Raw genomic sequence first — 16,314 nt, 5'->3', positions numbered from 1 at the left:
GGACCTCAAGTGCCTATCCTGGAAAGTGTCCTTTTTGGTCGCCGTTACGTCAGCGAGGTGGGTGAGTGAGCTGCAGGCCTTGTCGGTGGAGCACCCCTTTTTGGTCTTTCACAAGGATAAAGTAGTCATAAGAACAAATCCTGCTTTCCTGCCGAAGGTGGTATCTGAGTTCCATCTGAATCAGTCGATCTCCCTGCCGGTCTTTTTTCCGAACCCTGCCTCAGAGGCAGAAAGGGTTCTGCATTGTCTCGATGTCAGGAGGGCTCTTAGGTTCTATCTGGACAGAACATCCGAGCTTAGGAGTTCTCAACTATTTGGTAACCCTCAGGGTAAGCAGGCATCTAAGGCGACTATTAGTCTTTCACCGTCCAAGGGCCGAAGCCTCCTAGGGGTATTCATGCACACCTGGTGCGGGGTAAGGTAGCCGCGGTTGCTTTTCAGAAATGTCTCCCCTGGGAGTCAATCGCTAGGGCAGCTACTTGGGCCTCCCCATCTGCTTTTTGTAAGCATTATTGTCTTGACATGAGCTCAAGAGCTGATGTTCAGTTTGGTCGGGCTGTGCTGAAGAACCTTTTTCAGTAAGGGATATTTCCATCCTCTCGTAGTTCCTTTTAGGAGTGCTTGGGAATCTCCCAAAAGTATGGAGGAAAAGGGGCGGAACTTAGGAGTATAACCAGGTTACTCACCGTAGTGACCACCTTACTCCTAGTCCATAGTCCCCTTTCTTCCATACGCCCGCCCGCCGTCCCCTCTAATAAGGTTCCTTTGTTATTGCTAATAGGTCTCTGACCTGGCGATAGAAAAGGACTGATGGGCGCAAGAAAGAGAGGATGGACACATTTTTGAAAAAAAAATTGGATGCTTTTTACAAAGTGCTCTGGTCCCGTCCCACAGGACGGAGAGATGTCCCATAAGAATGGAGGAAATGGGACTATGGACAGGAGTAAGGTGGTCACTACGGTGAGTAACCTGGTTATTCAGATCACTCCGTTGCGGCCTCAGGGCTCTTCTGCAATCTCTTTGTCTCCCTCTTCTTTCTTCCCTCTGGTCCGACACACGTAACTGGCCACTCCTTGGATGCTCTCATCTCTTCTGACTTCCCCATCTCCAACCCTCTCATCACTCCTCTCCTCTCACCTGGCCCTCCTTGGTCCCTTTGCTAAACCCCCTCCACACTGGCAAGCCTCCTTCTCCATCATACGACCCATGAAGCGAGTGTCAGCCACCGCCTTTTCTGCCACCTTCACTCCCCTCCTCCTGCGGCCTCCAACTCTCACTCGGATACAATACTTACTAACCTTCCTCTCTCCAATAACTTGGACATCCTTGCCCCTGTGATGAGTATCCATTAAGCCTGTCTCCAAGTGCAATTCTTGGTATGACTCTGACCTGGCCGCTCAAACGCAAGCTGAACGGAAGTTGTAAGCTTCAAGCTCATCCTCTGACAAACTGGCCTGCCTCCTTCTCCAAAGGCAATACAGACTCCATCTGCTCTAAGAAGAGGGCCTAAAGCCAAGCCTGCATCTCTGTGGCCTCCCAACAACACGGCTGAGATTTTCAAAATCTGCAAGGAACTCGCCAACCCTACTGCACTCTGCACCTCTCCTCTGCCTACCCTGGCCATCTGCACTTCTGTGGCCTCACTTCATTTCTAAAACTCAGGAAATCCTGTCCTCTTTGCTCTACTTGCCACCCCTCTCCCTGACCTACTCTCAGGCCTCCCTTGCCCCCACCCTCACCTCTCACCTCCTACTCTCCTCTTTGTCTCCCATTTCACTTGAGGAGGTTTTGAGATAAGTCCGCTCTATGAAAGTCTCTTCTAAACAGGTGCGCCGCCGCTCCTCCAGAACTTTCAAGGAAAACATTGTCTCCCTTGCCCCAGCCTTGACAGATTTCTGCAATCACTCCTTTGCCACTGGAACCTTCCCCTCACTCCTCAAGCACTCCCTTGTGCTCCCTCTCCTCAAAAACCCTTCTGCCGATCATTCCTGCCCGACTACCACCCCATCTCCATTACCCCTTTCCTGGGCAAACTGAAACTGCCTCTCTCGTTAATGAGGAGGGTGGCTCTTCGTAAAATGGTGGTGCTCCCCAGGCTGTTGTACTTTTTCACCAGTTTCCCATATGTCCTAGAAGAAAAAAAAACAAAAAATTTCAGGATGCTGGATAAAATACATGGGGAACTATTATGGAACACTGGGCATGCGGATGGGGAACTGAATATGCCAGATTTTGAATCATATTTGATGGTGGCAAAATTTACACTCTGTAGCCCACTAAAATATGGCCCCCGGGGGGGGCAGATTTCCTCTTTGTTGGGAGGGATCCCAGATGTCACAGGGCATATAACTATTGTGGGATCCCAGATGACAGACTGGGCGTATAACTATGTGGAATCCTGTAGGCAGTAAAGGGGACACAAATGTTTTTAGGGTGGTAGAGGAAGTGTGGAAAAAGTTTGTGGTGACAATGAGGGTCAAGGGTCTTTATGGTGCAGAGCTACCCATAGAATTTGATGTAACGGCACTGAGGGGTGTAGGGTTGGCAACCCTGAAGGAGGGGCATTATACGACACTGGGGGATTTTTTCACAGGGGGAAAACTAATGATGTGTGAGTGGAGATGGACATATGGGGTAACGCGTGGCCACGTACCTATGCAAAGGTGGTCCAGAGAGTAGCGGAACTGTGGGAGCACACCCCAGAAGAACCGGAGACCAGCACCATGGTTCAAACGTTGTTGGCACTTGGGGACGGCAGGTGGAGGATTTCCAGGGTGTAAATGGCCTTACAAACCGCACGTGAAGAGGAAAAGTGGGAAAGACACGCAGGTTTGTCGATCTCTGACAAACTGTGGGTAAAGGTGTGGGAGCAGGTAAAAAAAGTTGTCCAGGAACGCACAGTGTGCATTAAATGCCAGAGAAATTGCACACGATAACCCCTTCCTTAACACATGAATTTCTGCGATGTGGACAGTCATGCAGGTTTCTGGCACATGGTTTGGGACTGCACAGTGATTGCTGGACACTGGGAGGAGGAGGTGGTGGGACGGATGAATAAGTGATTGAGAAGTAATTATGAGCGCACTCATGTTGTATGTCTATGGGGCCTCTTACCAGGAGAAAAAGCGGCATCAAACACGAAATAAAATTGGCAGATTTTTGCTGGTCCTAGCCAAGAGGCAAATTGCAATCTCATGGAAAGTGGCGGGGTGACCCGTCAGTGAAGCAATGGCTCCAGGATGTACATCAGTGGGGTTTGTCTGAGGTACATTACTTGGGGGGGGGGGGGGGGGGGGGAACAGTCCCTGAGGGGGAAAACTATTTGAAATGGGCTGGGGGCAACTGTTGAACGAACTGGCTTCCAGCCCAGGCTTAAAACCCCTGCGAGCTGATCAGTGAGTAACATTAGTTGAATAGGAGATTAGAGGGATGTACAGAGGGACTGTGGGGCTTTCTGAGATGGTGGGTAGAGACACAGCGAAATGGAGGACACCTGGACTTGCACTGAACTACAGTAGGGAAGGGGTGTGGTAGTGGGGGGGGGGGGCTATTGGTGCACTGCTTTTGAAAGGGCAGGGGTGAGGATCTGGGTTGGGAGTTGGAAAGTTGTGGACGTTTATACTGTTCGGTCATGGTGTGTTATAGTAAATTAAAATTCAAGAACACATTTTTTTAAAGTCCTACTCACTGGCTGCATTCTACCGCTGAAAGTCGGAAATGATCATACTACTTTGCATTTTTTCTTTCATTATTGCTGATACTGCACACGAACTGTTGTGAGCAGCACTGCCTCATTGGGATTTAAAGTGATATACCCCAAGCAATAAGATTCATTAGAACGCCAAGTGGACTGCGCCTGTCTGGTCTGGACAGGAGTGTGAGCATCTTCACTCGCCAGGCTAAGAGGACTAAGCCGTCAGCGGTGCAGTGGAACTGGTGGAAGGCAAGGACATTTAGTATTTGTATTTGATTTTTATTTTTTAAAGTGCAGACCTAGCTCAAAAGCAGCGGAGCGCCGTACAGAGGTTAGGTAGCCAGCACTTGAGTGATGTCCCCACACTCTGCCAGGTGCTCAGGCCCCTTGCAGACCGACTCATCAAGGCGGATAGGCTGGCAGTTAATCACACTGTTTAAAGTCATTCTGGGCTTGCGGGCAGCAGGTCCACAAGATGAAATAGATAGTAGGCAGCAGCAGGGAGGTGGGGACTTGGAGACTGAGCATGGGCAAATTAGATTACTGGAATCTCAGCATGCCGATGAGATACAATACCAATGACTAATGACATTGCCAGATGAAGGGCATGGGAAGAGACAAATCTTTTTTACGCTGCCGGTGCATACACAGTTGAGCTGCTTTTTTCCATTGATAGCTGAGCTTTATGCACATAAACCTGGAGTTACCCCTCCACCCCCCCCTTGCTTTGCCCCCAGGGAGCACTGAGACCTGTGGAGCAAGTGATCTGCGAGAAGACATCCGCTGAATCTTGACAGTTTGGTTGGCAACAGAATTTGCAGAGCTGCAACTGTGGAGTTTACAAAAGTAACAAACTGACATGCTGGTGCAGGCTCTTCAAGTGCTACCAGCTCACCATAATCTTTGTAGAGCTATTGCACTATTCCTCAGGCTTTCCATTCATTAACTTATTATTCTTTCTCTGAAAACTGTCCCCGACTGCTTCCATCAGTGCAGTTACAGATCGTTCTAAGAAGTGTGCTGCCTTTCCTAAGTCATTTAAAAGTAGTTTTCTTGTCTTCGTTTACATTTAGATCAAACATCCTTATCATATAATGTAATAACTAATTGTGTCAGAGTTGGAAAAATCACTTTTTTATTTATAGCACAATTATTTAAATTCTAATGTCCTACGGGATGCAATCATGGGTGCGTAGTAGCAGTCATGTTTCTCAGAATGCACGCTGTAACTACTGATCTGCATCCAACCCTAAGTAGTTGCCCTTACTCAAACATGGGTGCAGGTAACTCAAAGTTGGATTGGCTCCAGTCTTTTCTATAAGGCTGGCAACATTCTCTCCATGCGTCCCTTTTTTCACCGTTCTCCAAGGTTTCCTGTGGTGTATAGGAGTCAGATGCCCCACCCCATGTTTTTTAATATCTGCCACCCGCTTTAGTGGTAGCTAATGTTTGTTTTAATTTCAACTACGCGGATGACTCACGTAATCGAGGTCTTGGCTGGTATGGACATCTAGAATTTAAAAGTACGGCCGAGTTAAATACTATAAAAACCTACATTTTATTCTTGATTCTACCAAAATTGCAGTTGCATCTTTTTAGACACATCTTTATTCCTTGACCGGAGCCAATCAGACCGTGAAGGTTAAGAATGCTGTAGTTGTTTCCATATTTGGAACAACAACATAGATCTCAGTTGGTGATTGTTTTGATTCATTCACACTATATTATTCAGATGTAATCTACTTGGCCTACCTCAATAACTCCTCAAAAGTTACATCTACAAAATGCCTCTGCCCACCAGCTTACTTGAACCCCCTCCAGACAACATATAATTCCTGATATTAGGCACTTAAATTGGCTGCCAATTAAGCGAAGAGTAGCTTTTAAGATTCTATGCATTACCCATACCCCTTTATCTCTTCTCGACTAAACGGGCATCAGTCTGACAAGGAACTAAGATCTTGTTTTATGACTGTTTCTAGGTTACATAAAAGCTGCTCTGGGTGAAGTGGTTTGGGAGGTGAGCCTTCTCCGATATTGCACCTAGACTCTGGAGCAGTCTACCACTTTCTGTTAAATCCTCTGACAATCCTTTGTCCTTCACAAAACATTGAAGACCTTGCTGTTTTGGCACTTTTAAAGTAGAACAGTTTTTTCTTCCTTGGCGCCAAGATACTGTGTGCTTTTTGAGCCTAAATTAACATAAAATCTCAATTTTTAGCTGTGGACATATTTCAACGCTCATGTAAAGTTATGGAGTTGAGTTTTGAAAAGCTTTGTCTATCTGTGAATGACATGTTTTCCTGTATTGTTTCTCAATACCTCTATTAACCTTTTAACACTCCTTGTTGACAAAATGTGTTTTGCTTATACTTTGCTTAAAAGGCCTGTGTCACTTTGTTCACTATTTTGTATCTTCAAATACTTTCCTTTTCAAAAATCTATTCTTAGTGTGATCCTGTTTTCCTATATTGCAAGGGTCTGCAACCTGTGGCTCTCCAGATGTTTTGTACTACAACACCTATGGTTTTCACAATAAACTGTGCTGGCTATGACTGAAGGGAGTTGTAGTCCAAAACATCTGGGCAGCCAAAGATTGCCTATTGCCTCATGCTTATAATGTTCTTCCCTGGTGTTCATTGTATCTTGATCTGATGAATGAAACAGAATTACTTATTTACGACTTTGCTCCTCCAAATAGCACTACAGTGGATGTCCTAGTTTCGAATACCCATGATTCATATTCTGATGCACTTTTCCTTTGGCAATGATATAACCCTCTGGGCCTCACACTCTGTGGCCTCCTACCTGGCTGCCAAAAATATATTTAAACTAAAAGACTAATAATTAACCTTTTTGTTTCTTTTTCATTTCAGTAGGTTGTGGATGGGATAGCTTGCCGTTCGTTTCCAGGCGTGATGGCCGACCGACCTCCTCCATTGGAAGCATCCTCGTTATTGAATGACGTTCCACTTCTAACTCACTTGGTTAATGGGGAAAACACACAGCAGGTTAGTGAACCTTTTTTCTGTTTCCAGTTTAGAATGCATTTTTAAAGACCTTTAGTTCGATGATGCAGGAAACATTTTGTTGATAAACCTATGCATGTTAGAAGGTAACTGTGAACATCCAGGCCGCATACCATCTAAGCTGAAGTCCATACTTTTATTTCGCTAGTCTAATATGCCATTCAACTTTGTGATGTTGGTAACTCGATTAATGTGTTTTATTCAGTTAGAAAGCCCGGCAAATTATTCCCTTCCTGATTAGATCTGTGTATAATCTGTAGGTTGCAGATTCGAATACTGGCAGTGCAGACTCCGCCTTTAATCTTTCCAAAGTGGATACAATTCGTATTAATTTCCGTTGGGTAATAATTGCAGAAATGGTCTATGTAAAGTGCTTTGGCAAAAGAGCTATAAAATAACCGATTTATTACCGATCTTGGCTCAGTGCTGGGGGTTAACTGGTACAAGGATTGTCGGCGGGGTAAGGAAGCGAGACAGTGATTAGGAGGCAAAGTAATGTAACTAATGGGATTACAAGCATGTACATGGCATTGCTAGTTTTAAATACTAGTCAAACAGTCAAAAAGCGCATTTGCTGATCTGTTTGTAAAAACTGTTCTATACTGACCAAAAATAAAGAACTCCTGTAGTTTTAGAAAAATCCTCCAGGGGCGTGACTTGCAGCTGCAGCGAGAAGCATGGCTCGGTAGAAGCTCCTGACACCGAGCTCACCACTGACTGAAATATGCTGGCATTTTTCACTGCAGGAGTCGGCGTCCAGTCAGAGGAAGATGTGAAGGACGCTGGGGCTGAAGCGTAGCTTCCTCGACAGCCTCGCTCGACTAGAAGAAGTGACTCAGATCCTTGAGGGCTCAGCGGGCTGCAAAATGGCGGGAGCACTGAGTTCATGCCAGCAGATAACGCTGCAGGGTACGCAGAGAGAGTGAAGGAACGGTGTCCAAGTGTCACATACCCCGCATTGAAGCTTTAGCCATGACCCAGAGGACACTGCAACAACACATCAAAGTGTGAAGAAATTAAGCCCTCAGCCCGGTGAATAATATGCGGTTCGGAGAATGGGGCCATGCCTTGTGACTGGGCGGTGGACCTCCTGCAGCAGTTGACCCATCTGCAGAGCTCTCCCCACAAGCGACGCAGTGGCCGGCCAGATTCCCCACAGCGGGCGGTGGGCGGGACTCCCCCACGTAAGGTGAGGCATCCGCTGGCCACAAGCAGCACTTCATAGTACCCAGCATACAAACCCGTGCTGCTGGCCCTCTGCGCTGGTGTGAAACTTCCCGCAATTCGCTCGAGCTGCGGGGGCCGCTGAGTCATCACAGCTCTGGGTCGGCTGGATCCGAGTGAAAGGCCAAGGTGCAGCACTACCACAGAGGTGTGGGGGGAGGCCTGCCCGCCACCCTAAAACAGTGCTGACCACCACACTCCAACTTCAGTGGTAGGAGGTTCCGCAGTCACGAAGCAGCTGAATGGAAGGAGAACCAGCTAGTCAAGACCCCATCATGAGTCATTGCCTCAAGAATACCCAGCTGCTCATCTGACAATGCATCTCCCAATAATTCACTTTTATGCATCATATGTGATTCGACGGTGTGGAAATTAAAGGCCAACGCTTCATACACGAGCACATACTGGAACTCTGCCAGCTTGCACGCCACGTGGATGCTCCCTCCTACATAGATCCACATTGAGGCACTCTCCTGGGGGCCAGTGTCGCCAACACAACCTGGGTAGCAGACAGGCTCCGGAGAATTCCCTAACCGGTCTGACCTCTAATTCCACCAGACTCCGCTGCCGTTCCATCTCAAGGGCCAAAGAGCAGGACCATCGATTTCAAAGCCCCGGGGGGAAACAATGGCAAAAAGCACCAAGAGCTCAAGCAGGCTGACCTCTCCACGATGCTGGGACAGCCTAACCTCTGAGGGAGACGCAGCTCCCAGATCTAAGCTTCCTGCGCAAGCAGTGATGAAATCAGACCTCCAGGACTTGCTGGCCGTAATGACACAGGAATACCAGAAGGGCACAGAGGAGGAAATGCAGAAAATATCTACCCTGGACAAGCGAATCGAGGAGGTGGCGAGCAGGACAGCGGAGCTGGAGAGCAATTTGTGCGAGCAAGCATCTGAGATCGGAGAGGGTTCAGATAGAATCGAGGCCCTGGAAGCCCTGTGCGACCTACTGGAGCAAAAACAGGAAGACGCAGAGAATCGCTCGAGATGGGGAGTCGTCCCAGACAACAGTGTCCATCGTGTCCTTCAGGCCCGAACTTGGGGTATGCCAAAATTACTCTTGGGGCCCGTTGGCCCCATACTGGTTTTTGTGGTGGACCGAAGCCGGATACCTTGTTGGTTGAGGGCTTGACACCACACTGCAAGTTACGGACGGGGGAGAAGAAATGGAGTTTGCGATGGGGGGGGTTTACATTGGTAAGTAGTACAGAGGTGCACAAACACAAGGAAATGTCAACAATACAAGGGAACACTGGAGCAGACATCGCGGGAAAGCTGGAGGATTGTTTAAGGGATTCTGGGGGAGGTCCTCTAGGGAACGGAAGAGACAACGTGGTCCATGGCAGCTGTGTGGAGAAGGGAGATTTGATTGATAACATGGAACGTACAGGGCCTGAATTTCCCAGGTATTAGGAAGTCGGGGAGCACCGCCTAGTCCAATTGGCCGCAGATATCGTCTGCCTACAGGAGACCCACCTCCTGGAGGCGGACGAGAAACAAATCCACTTCAACAGATTCGAGAAGCAGTATTTCGCCTCAGCGGGCAAGAAAAAAAAGGGGGGGATAGCCATGCTGTTCAACAAGAATGGTCCCCTAACTCGGGTCACTATGAAACAAGATCCATTGGGTAGATTCTTGCTGGTTATGGTGTATCTCATTGAGCAGCCGCTTACTATCGCCTCCATTTACTGCCCGAACACCGCTCAAGACCGGTGCCTTCACAGCTTATTGCCGACCATAATAGCATTCACTGACGTCCACCTTATCATTGGGGGAGATTTTAATTTGGCCCCAGACCTGCAAATTGACAAAACACTACCCCAACGAGGGGGGATTTCTCCAGGGCCATAGGGTTCGCCGAGTTTCTTAGAGAAACAGGGACTGTAGACACGTGGAGGCTAGCTAAAAAGGGCGCACAGGATTTCACTTTCTATTCTCGTGTGCACAAAGGCTTCTCTAGGATCAATCTAATTCTGATGTCCAGCGTCATTTGTCTGGAGAAGGTGAAACTCCTCCCAAGAGCCCTCTCAGACAACGTGCCGGTCACAGCGGATTTGCGTATTCATCCCCCCCACACAGATACTGGAAACTTGGGGACTCAATACTGCTGGATTCTGCCACTATGAGCGAGATTGCTGAAACCCTTGCACGTTAATTCAGGAATACTCCTACGTCCCGTCCCCTTTCCTCCATACTTATGGGACATCTCTCCATCCTGTGGGACGGTACCAGAGCACTTTTGTAAAAAGCATCCAAACATTTTTTTCAAAAATGTGTCCCTCCTCTCTTTCCTGCGCGGGGCCCGGCACGTGGCTGTAACCCCGCCCACCTTGGCATCGCCCATCAGTCCTTTTCTCTGCACATTCGGGGCCGGACGCACTTGCATGCTCGGAAGATTTTCTTCCGTTTTTCCCTCTCTGGCTCTTGCTAGCGTTAGTTTACTAGTCTATCTGTCTTTTAAACTAGATTTTCCAGACTGTTCATCGTGTCACCGTCGCTTCGCGAGGGCGTATCCCCATCCTCTTTGTTTAGAGTGTTTGGGTCCGGAACACGGTTGGGACTCCTGTTTTTACTGCGACTCCCTTTCGGTCTGGGCTCTTCAACGTCGGTTGGAGCGGTGGGAGGAGGTGTTCGGACGGACTCCTTCGCATTTTCAGGCGTTCATCAACGAGAAGAAAAACCGCCTGGTAAGTTCTTTGATTTTCAGAGGACCCCGGCTGGGGGATACCTTCCCGAGTTCCTCTCGGGCCGGGAGGGGCGTTGATCGCTCTGTTACCGGGGTTCGCCCTGAGGTGCCTGTCGGGCCTAATAATTCTACCAGAGTTTTCTCAGAGGGTCTCCGTAAGGGGCCTGTGATCACCGGAGTACAGTCCGAGGCCCCTCCTGTCGGGGCTGTGTGTAGACCCAGTTCTACTGAGTCGTGGGGTACCGGAGCTTGCTCTGAGGCCGTTATTTCGGCATCCCTCAAAAACAAAACCGGGGTACGCCCCAAGGTCTTGGCTGGGCTTGAGGTTACTGAACGCATGTTCGAGGCCTGTGCCGATAAGGCTTCTACCGGGCCTAGGTCCGAGGTCCCTCGTACAGAGGCTAAGGCTACCAACAGTTCTGAGGGGCCGGGCAAGGCCCTGTCTGTGACAGCGCACCGTTCCCGCTGTTGTGGTGACACCAGATCTGTTGAGGGGGCAAAGAAGGTTTCTTCTTTTACCAGCAGTGCTGAGGCTCTTCCTTCAAAGGCTCAGTTGGCGGTTGGTATGTCGCAGAAACATTCCAGGCCTCATAGTACCGGCTCTGCCGATGTTCTTTACGTTAAGGCTAAAATTAAGACCCCTGATCCATCGACGGGGACCCCTGCTTCACTTCCTCACGTGTCGCAGTTCCCCTCAGATGAGAACAAAATGGCGCCCTTTCCCGCCACGACCACGGCGGCCATTTTAGGTACTACCCCTACAACTACGCCATCGACCCCTGGTGTAGGGTTCGGTCCTTCGGGTGAACCTAAGGTCCCTTGTGCGCATCTTTATTGGCCAGTTTTTGATTGGAACGCCCGGATGCCTCTTCCGCACAATGTTTAGTTGCCCGCGGGGGCTGCTCCCTTGATTTATGTGGATATGTCGGCAGAGGGGCCGGTGTGGCACCCGTCCATGTTGCGTCCCTGGATTTGTCCACCTCATGAGAGGCCTCCTCGGGTTCCGAAACAATCTCCTGAGCACGCCTTTTTCGGTAAGTTTCAAGCGCTTATGCGCACCGACCCCATGCGGGAATATTTGAAGGGGCTTTTCAACTAGATATGTCCACCCGTGCCTCCGGCTCCACCCGTCCCGTCGGTGGTTCCGCCGGTGCCTCCCTTGCCCGTGGTGCCTCCCCCCTGCGCTTCCGCCTGTGCCGCCATTGTCTCCAGTGGACAAGGCAGTGCCTGACTCGGCTCAGCAGGAGCCGGACCTGTCAGATGACCCTCAAGGTGATCAGGACAAGGAGGACCTGCCCCGCTCTACCAGAGCTTTCCATGACCGGGTACTGGACATGATGAGCTTCTTAGATGTTCCGGTGCCCGAGGCACCTGCTCCGCAGGAGGGCGTGCTTTCTGGGGCGTTCACCTTGTCTACTTTGGAGCGTACCGGCCTGTTCTTGCAGAAGGACGTTCTGGCCGAGGGCCGAAGAGTTTGGGAAAAGCCACACTCGGGACTTTTTGTCAATAAAAAGATTGACGCAAGGTACAGACTACATTCCTCGGAAGAAGTGGCCTTGTCGTCTTGTACGCCTCCCTCCTCCACAGAGGTGGCTGCGGCCACGTTGCAATCCAGACCTGCAGCTTCCTCCTCCGCGATGGCGACTCAGGTCTTGGGAAAGGAGGACAAGCTCCTGGACTCCCTAGGGAGGAATATCTTTGCCAATTCGGCCTTGCAGCTCAGGCAGGCCAATGCAGAATTGATTTTGGCGGGAGCTAATATGCGGATGTGGAGAGGTCTGTCGGAGTTTGAGGAGCATATCCCGGTCGAGAAGCTGGAGGATTTCAGAGGAGGCCTTTCCAATGCCAGGGTCTTGGCCCAGGATCTCCTGGAGGCTGCGGCTCATCAGGTAGACACCTCGGCTCGGGGTCTGATGTTAGGGGTTGATACCTCGCGGCAAGCATGGCTGCATGCCACTAAGTTCTCGAAGGAGGTGCAAGACAAGGTCCTGGACCTTCCATTTGATGGTAAGGAGCTTTTTCACTCTTCTACTGATGTAGAGCTCACCAAAACCAAAGACAGCACTCAGACAGCCAAATCTTTGTTCTGGTTAAACCTCCCTTCAAGACTCAAAGGCCTTTGTCGCAAGGTCGACCTTCCTCTGGTTTTAGGGGCTTCCTCGACCGCAAAAATCAGAGTGGATACTCCTGCGGGGAATAACCGCCGTAGACAACAGCGTATGCGGTATTTCTCCCGCTCCTCAGCCTCCTCATCACGTTCAGGTGGCACCGCCACCGATAAACCTGCCAAATGAGGGTTTTCCGCGCTCGCACGAGACCCCGGTGGGAGGACGCATTGCGTCTCATTGGAAGGCGTGGCAGACCATCACAGAAGACAGATGGGTCTTGTCAGTCGCTCGAGCGAGCTTCCGCTTACCTTTACCCCTTACCCCACCCCTCATCCCTCCTTTTCAGCTGTCGGGCTCACCCTCCCTCAAGGCCGAGGTTCAGAAACTTCTGCTCCTCAGAGCTGTGGAACCCGTTCCCCTTGGGGAGCGAGGGGAGGGCTTCTACTCCCGGCTGTTTACGGTGCCCAAACCCAACCAGGCTGGCCTGCGCACCATCCTAGACCTTTCCCAGTTCAATCTTTCCCTACCCCAAGAGAAATTCAAGAGGATTACGCCCGGCCAAATTCACTCCTCGTTGCAGGCGGGCGATTGGCTCAGCGTGGTGGATCTTCAGGATGCATACATGTATATCCTGATTTGGAACCCACACAGGAGATACCTCTGTTTCTCTCTGGGAGAGGGGCACTTCCAGTTTCGGGTGCTTCCTTTTGGCCTCCGTTCAGCGCCACGTGTCTTCACGAAGATGATGTCGGTGATCACAGCCCATCTTCGTCTCCAGGGTATCCATGTGTATCCCTATTTGGACAACTGGTTCCTATGCAGCCCTTGCCCGTTGGCAGCAGCGGGCAACCTCCAGTCTCTCCTTCAGCTCCTGTTCCATCTTGGGCTGTCGGTGAACTGGCGGAAATCCTCCATGACGGTCTCACAGGACCTGACTTTCCTGGGTTTTCGTTGGAACACGATAGACTGCCGTGTGTATCTGACCGGGGACAAAATGGCGGATCTGTTGGCCACGTGTCAGATGTTTACGCAGTCGGAGAGCATGTCGGCCTGGTGGTTCCAGAGGCTTCTGGGCCTCATGGCCTCGTGTGTGCTGGCTTCTCCTCGTGCTCGTCTCAAAATGAGGCGGACCCAGATGGCTCTTTGGAGTTCCTGGCGTCAGGCTGTGGACCCGGATTCCAAACAGATAATAATTCCGGATTCCATGAGTGGACCTAGACTGGTGGTCTTCTCTCAGCAACCTGTCAGTGGGCGTCTGGTTCCAGGACCGAAGGCCCATGGTGACGATCATGACAGACTCCTCCCTTTTCGGGTGGGGTGCGACGTTAGATCTTCTTCAGGTCTCGGACCTCTGGTCACCTCAGGACAAGCTCCTGCACATAAATCAATTGGAGTTTCTGGCGATTTTTCTGCCGCTCAAGGCGTTCAGACCTCTTACTGTCAACAAGGTGGTCCGCATAAGAACGGACAATGCGGTGTCAATGTACTACATAAAAAAGCAAGGGGGAACGAAGTCTCCCCCTCTCGTGGATCTGGCCATTCAGATTTGGGAGTGGGCCGTGCTTTATGGGGTCTGGCTGCTTGCAGTGCACATCCTGGGCCGGCTGAATGTCACTGCGGACGCCCTCAGCCGGCGGACAGTGGTCAGCTACGAGTGGGAGTTGAAGGCGGAGATCCTTTCATGGATTTTCTCGCGTTGGGGCACAGCGGAGGTGGACCTCTTCGCCACGGCAGTAAACAAGAAGCTTCCTCAGTATGCCTCCAGAGGGGGGCTAGGAGCCTCCTCTTTGGGGGACGCACTTGAGATCCCATGGCACAACATGAGCGCTTACGCCTTCCTGCCTCTTCCTCTGGTTCATTGAGCAATTTGGAAGTTGAAGTGTTCCGTCAACTGTTCTCTTCTACTGATAGCTCTGTGGTGGCCGGCCAGGTTTTGGTTTTCAGAACTTCAACACCTGTCGGTGTGTCCGCCGATCAGGTTACCAGTAACTCCCGATCTTCTTCACCAAGGGGAACAGCAGATGTGGCACCCCTCCCCACAATCGCTCAATTTGGCGGCATGGTGCCGGAGTTCACGGCTCCAGAGCCTTTGGGTTTGTCTGCGGATAACATGCGCATTATCCAGGCAGCCAGGAAACCCTCGACCAGATCCCAATACAAGAGTAAATGGCTCAGGTTCTGTCATTGGTGTTTGAAGAAAGAATTGGACCCGAGGGTGGCGACGATTGACACGGTGCTGTCCTTTGCCTCCTCCCTAGCAGAGTCAGGGGTTCATGTCTTGTCCTGCAGGACTTGTCTCTCAGCGATTTCCACCTCTCTACAGACCGGTGTTCTTATTCGTTAACTAACCCGGTGGTGAAGAGACATTTTGCTGGTTTGACACGCATCTACCCTCCGGTTCGTAGTCTGCACCCGCCCTGGGACTTAAACCTAGTCCTGACGGCGCTGTGCCATAAACCTTTCGAGCCAATGGCTACGGTTGACCTCAAGTACGTGTCCTGGAAAGTGTCCTTTCTGGTTGCTGTTATGTCAGCGAGGAGAGTGAGTGAGCTCCAGGCATTGTCGGTGGAGCATCCTTTCTTGGTCTTTCACAAGGACAAGGTAGTCCTTCGGACGTACCCAGCTTTTCTACCAAAGGTAGTGACCGAATTCCATCTGAATCAGTCGATTTCCCTTCCAGTCTTTTTCCGAACCCTGCCTCGGAGGCGGAAAGGGTTCTACACTGCCTGGATGTCCGAAGAGCTCTTAAGTTCTACTGGACAGGACTGCCGAGCTTCAGAGCTCTTCCCAACTGTTTGTGACCTTCGGTAAACCCCAGGGCAGGCCGGCATCTAAGGCATCCATTTCCAGATGGATTGCTGCCTGTATCACGGAATCTGTCACCGTCCAAAAGCTGAAACCACCTAAGGGTATCCATGCACATCAGGTGCGAGGCAAGGCAGCTGCGGTTGCTTTTCAGAAATATGTTCCCTGGGAGTCCATCGCTAGAGCAGCTACCTGGGCCTCCCCATCTGCTTTCTGTAAGCATTACTGCCTCGATATGAGCTCTAGGGCCGACGCACAGTTCGGCCAGGCTATGCTGAAGAACCAGTTTCAGTAAGGAGTATTTCCATCGTCCCATAGCTCCTATAAGCAGTGCTTGGGAATCTCCCATAAGTATGGAGGAAAGGGGACGGGACGTAGGAGTATTACCAGGTTACTCACCGTAGTGACCACCTTACTCCTAGTCCATAGTCCCCTTTCCTCCATACGCCCTCCACAAGTGATCCGTGGGGCTCTAATTGGCGCTGCAGCAGTGCAAAGTCGGAATGGTCAACTCAACAATCTACATTTAGAAGAGCGAGTAGAGGAGCTCGAGAAGAAGTATAAAAAGCACCAGTCCAAGGGGATGGATGGACCTCAAGAAAGCCAAAACCGCTTTAGAGATGCACTTAGCTGATAAATCAGCGAGAGCCCTAGCATTTACCAAACAATACTACTACATAAATGGCAATAAGGCGAACCGTCTGCTGGCCTACAAATTGAGAAAAAGCCCACATGAGAGACAATATTTAAAAACTCAAAGGGGCGG

At 50.3% G+C, this 16,314-nt stretch overlaps 1 protein-coding gene across 2 annotated transcripts in view; it reads left to right on the top strand.

Annotated features, from left to right (window-relative positions):
• The window catches only part of LOC138481032 (fibronectin type-III domain-containing protein 3a-like), a 2,755,868-nt gene that overhangs the window by 200,585 nt on the left and 2,538,969 nt on the right, over positions 1-16,314 (top strand). For both annotated transcript variants that reach the window (XM_069612893.1, XM_069612892.1), the window contains exon 2: positions 6,571-6,705. In XM_069612893.1, coding sequence (XP_069468994.1) covers positions 6,613-6,705 — 93 coding nt within the window. In that variant the 5' untranslated portion in view covers positions 6,571-6,612. The remainder of the gene's footprint in view (positions 1-6,570; positions 6,706-16,314) is intronic.

Source organism: Ambystoma mexicanum, chromosome 5p, assembly GCF_040938575.1.
Source record: "Ambystoma mexicanum isolate Mex_15411 chromosome 5p, UKY_AmexF1_1, whole genome shotgun sequence".
NCBI classification, from domain to species: domain Eukaryota; kingdom Metazoa; phylum Chordata; class Amphibia; order Caudata; family Ambystomatidae; genus Ambystoma; species Ambystoma mexicanum.
The sequence above is the reverse complement of the archived record's forward strand: the minus strand, read 5'-3'. Positions and strand labels throughout refer to the sequence as shown.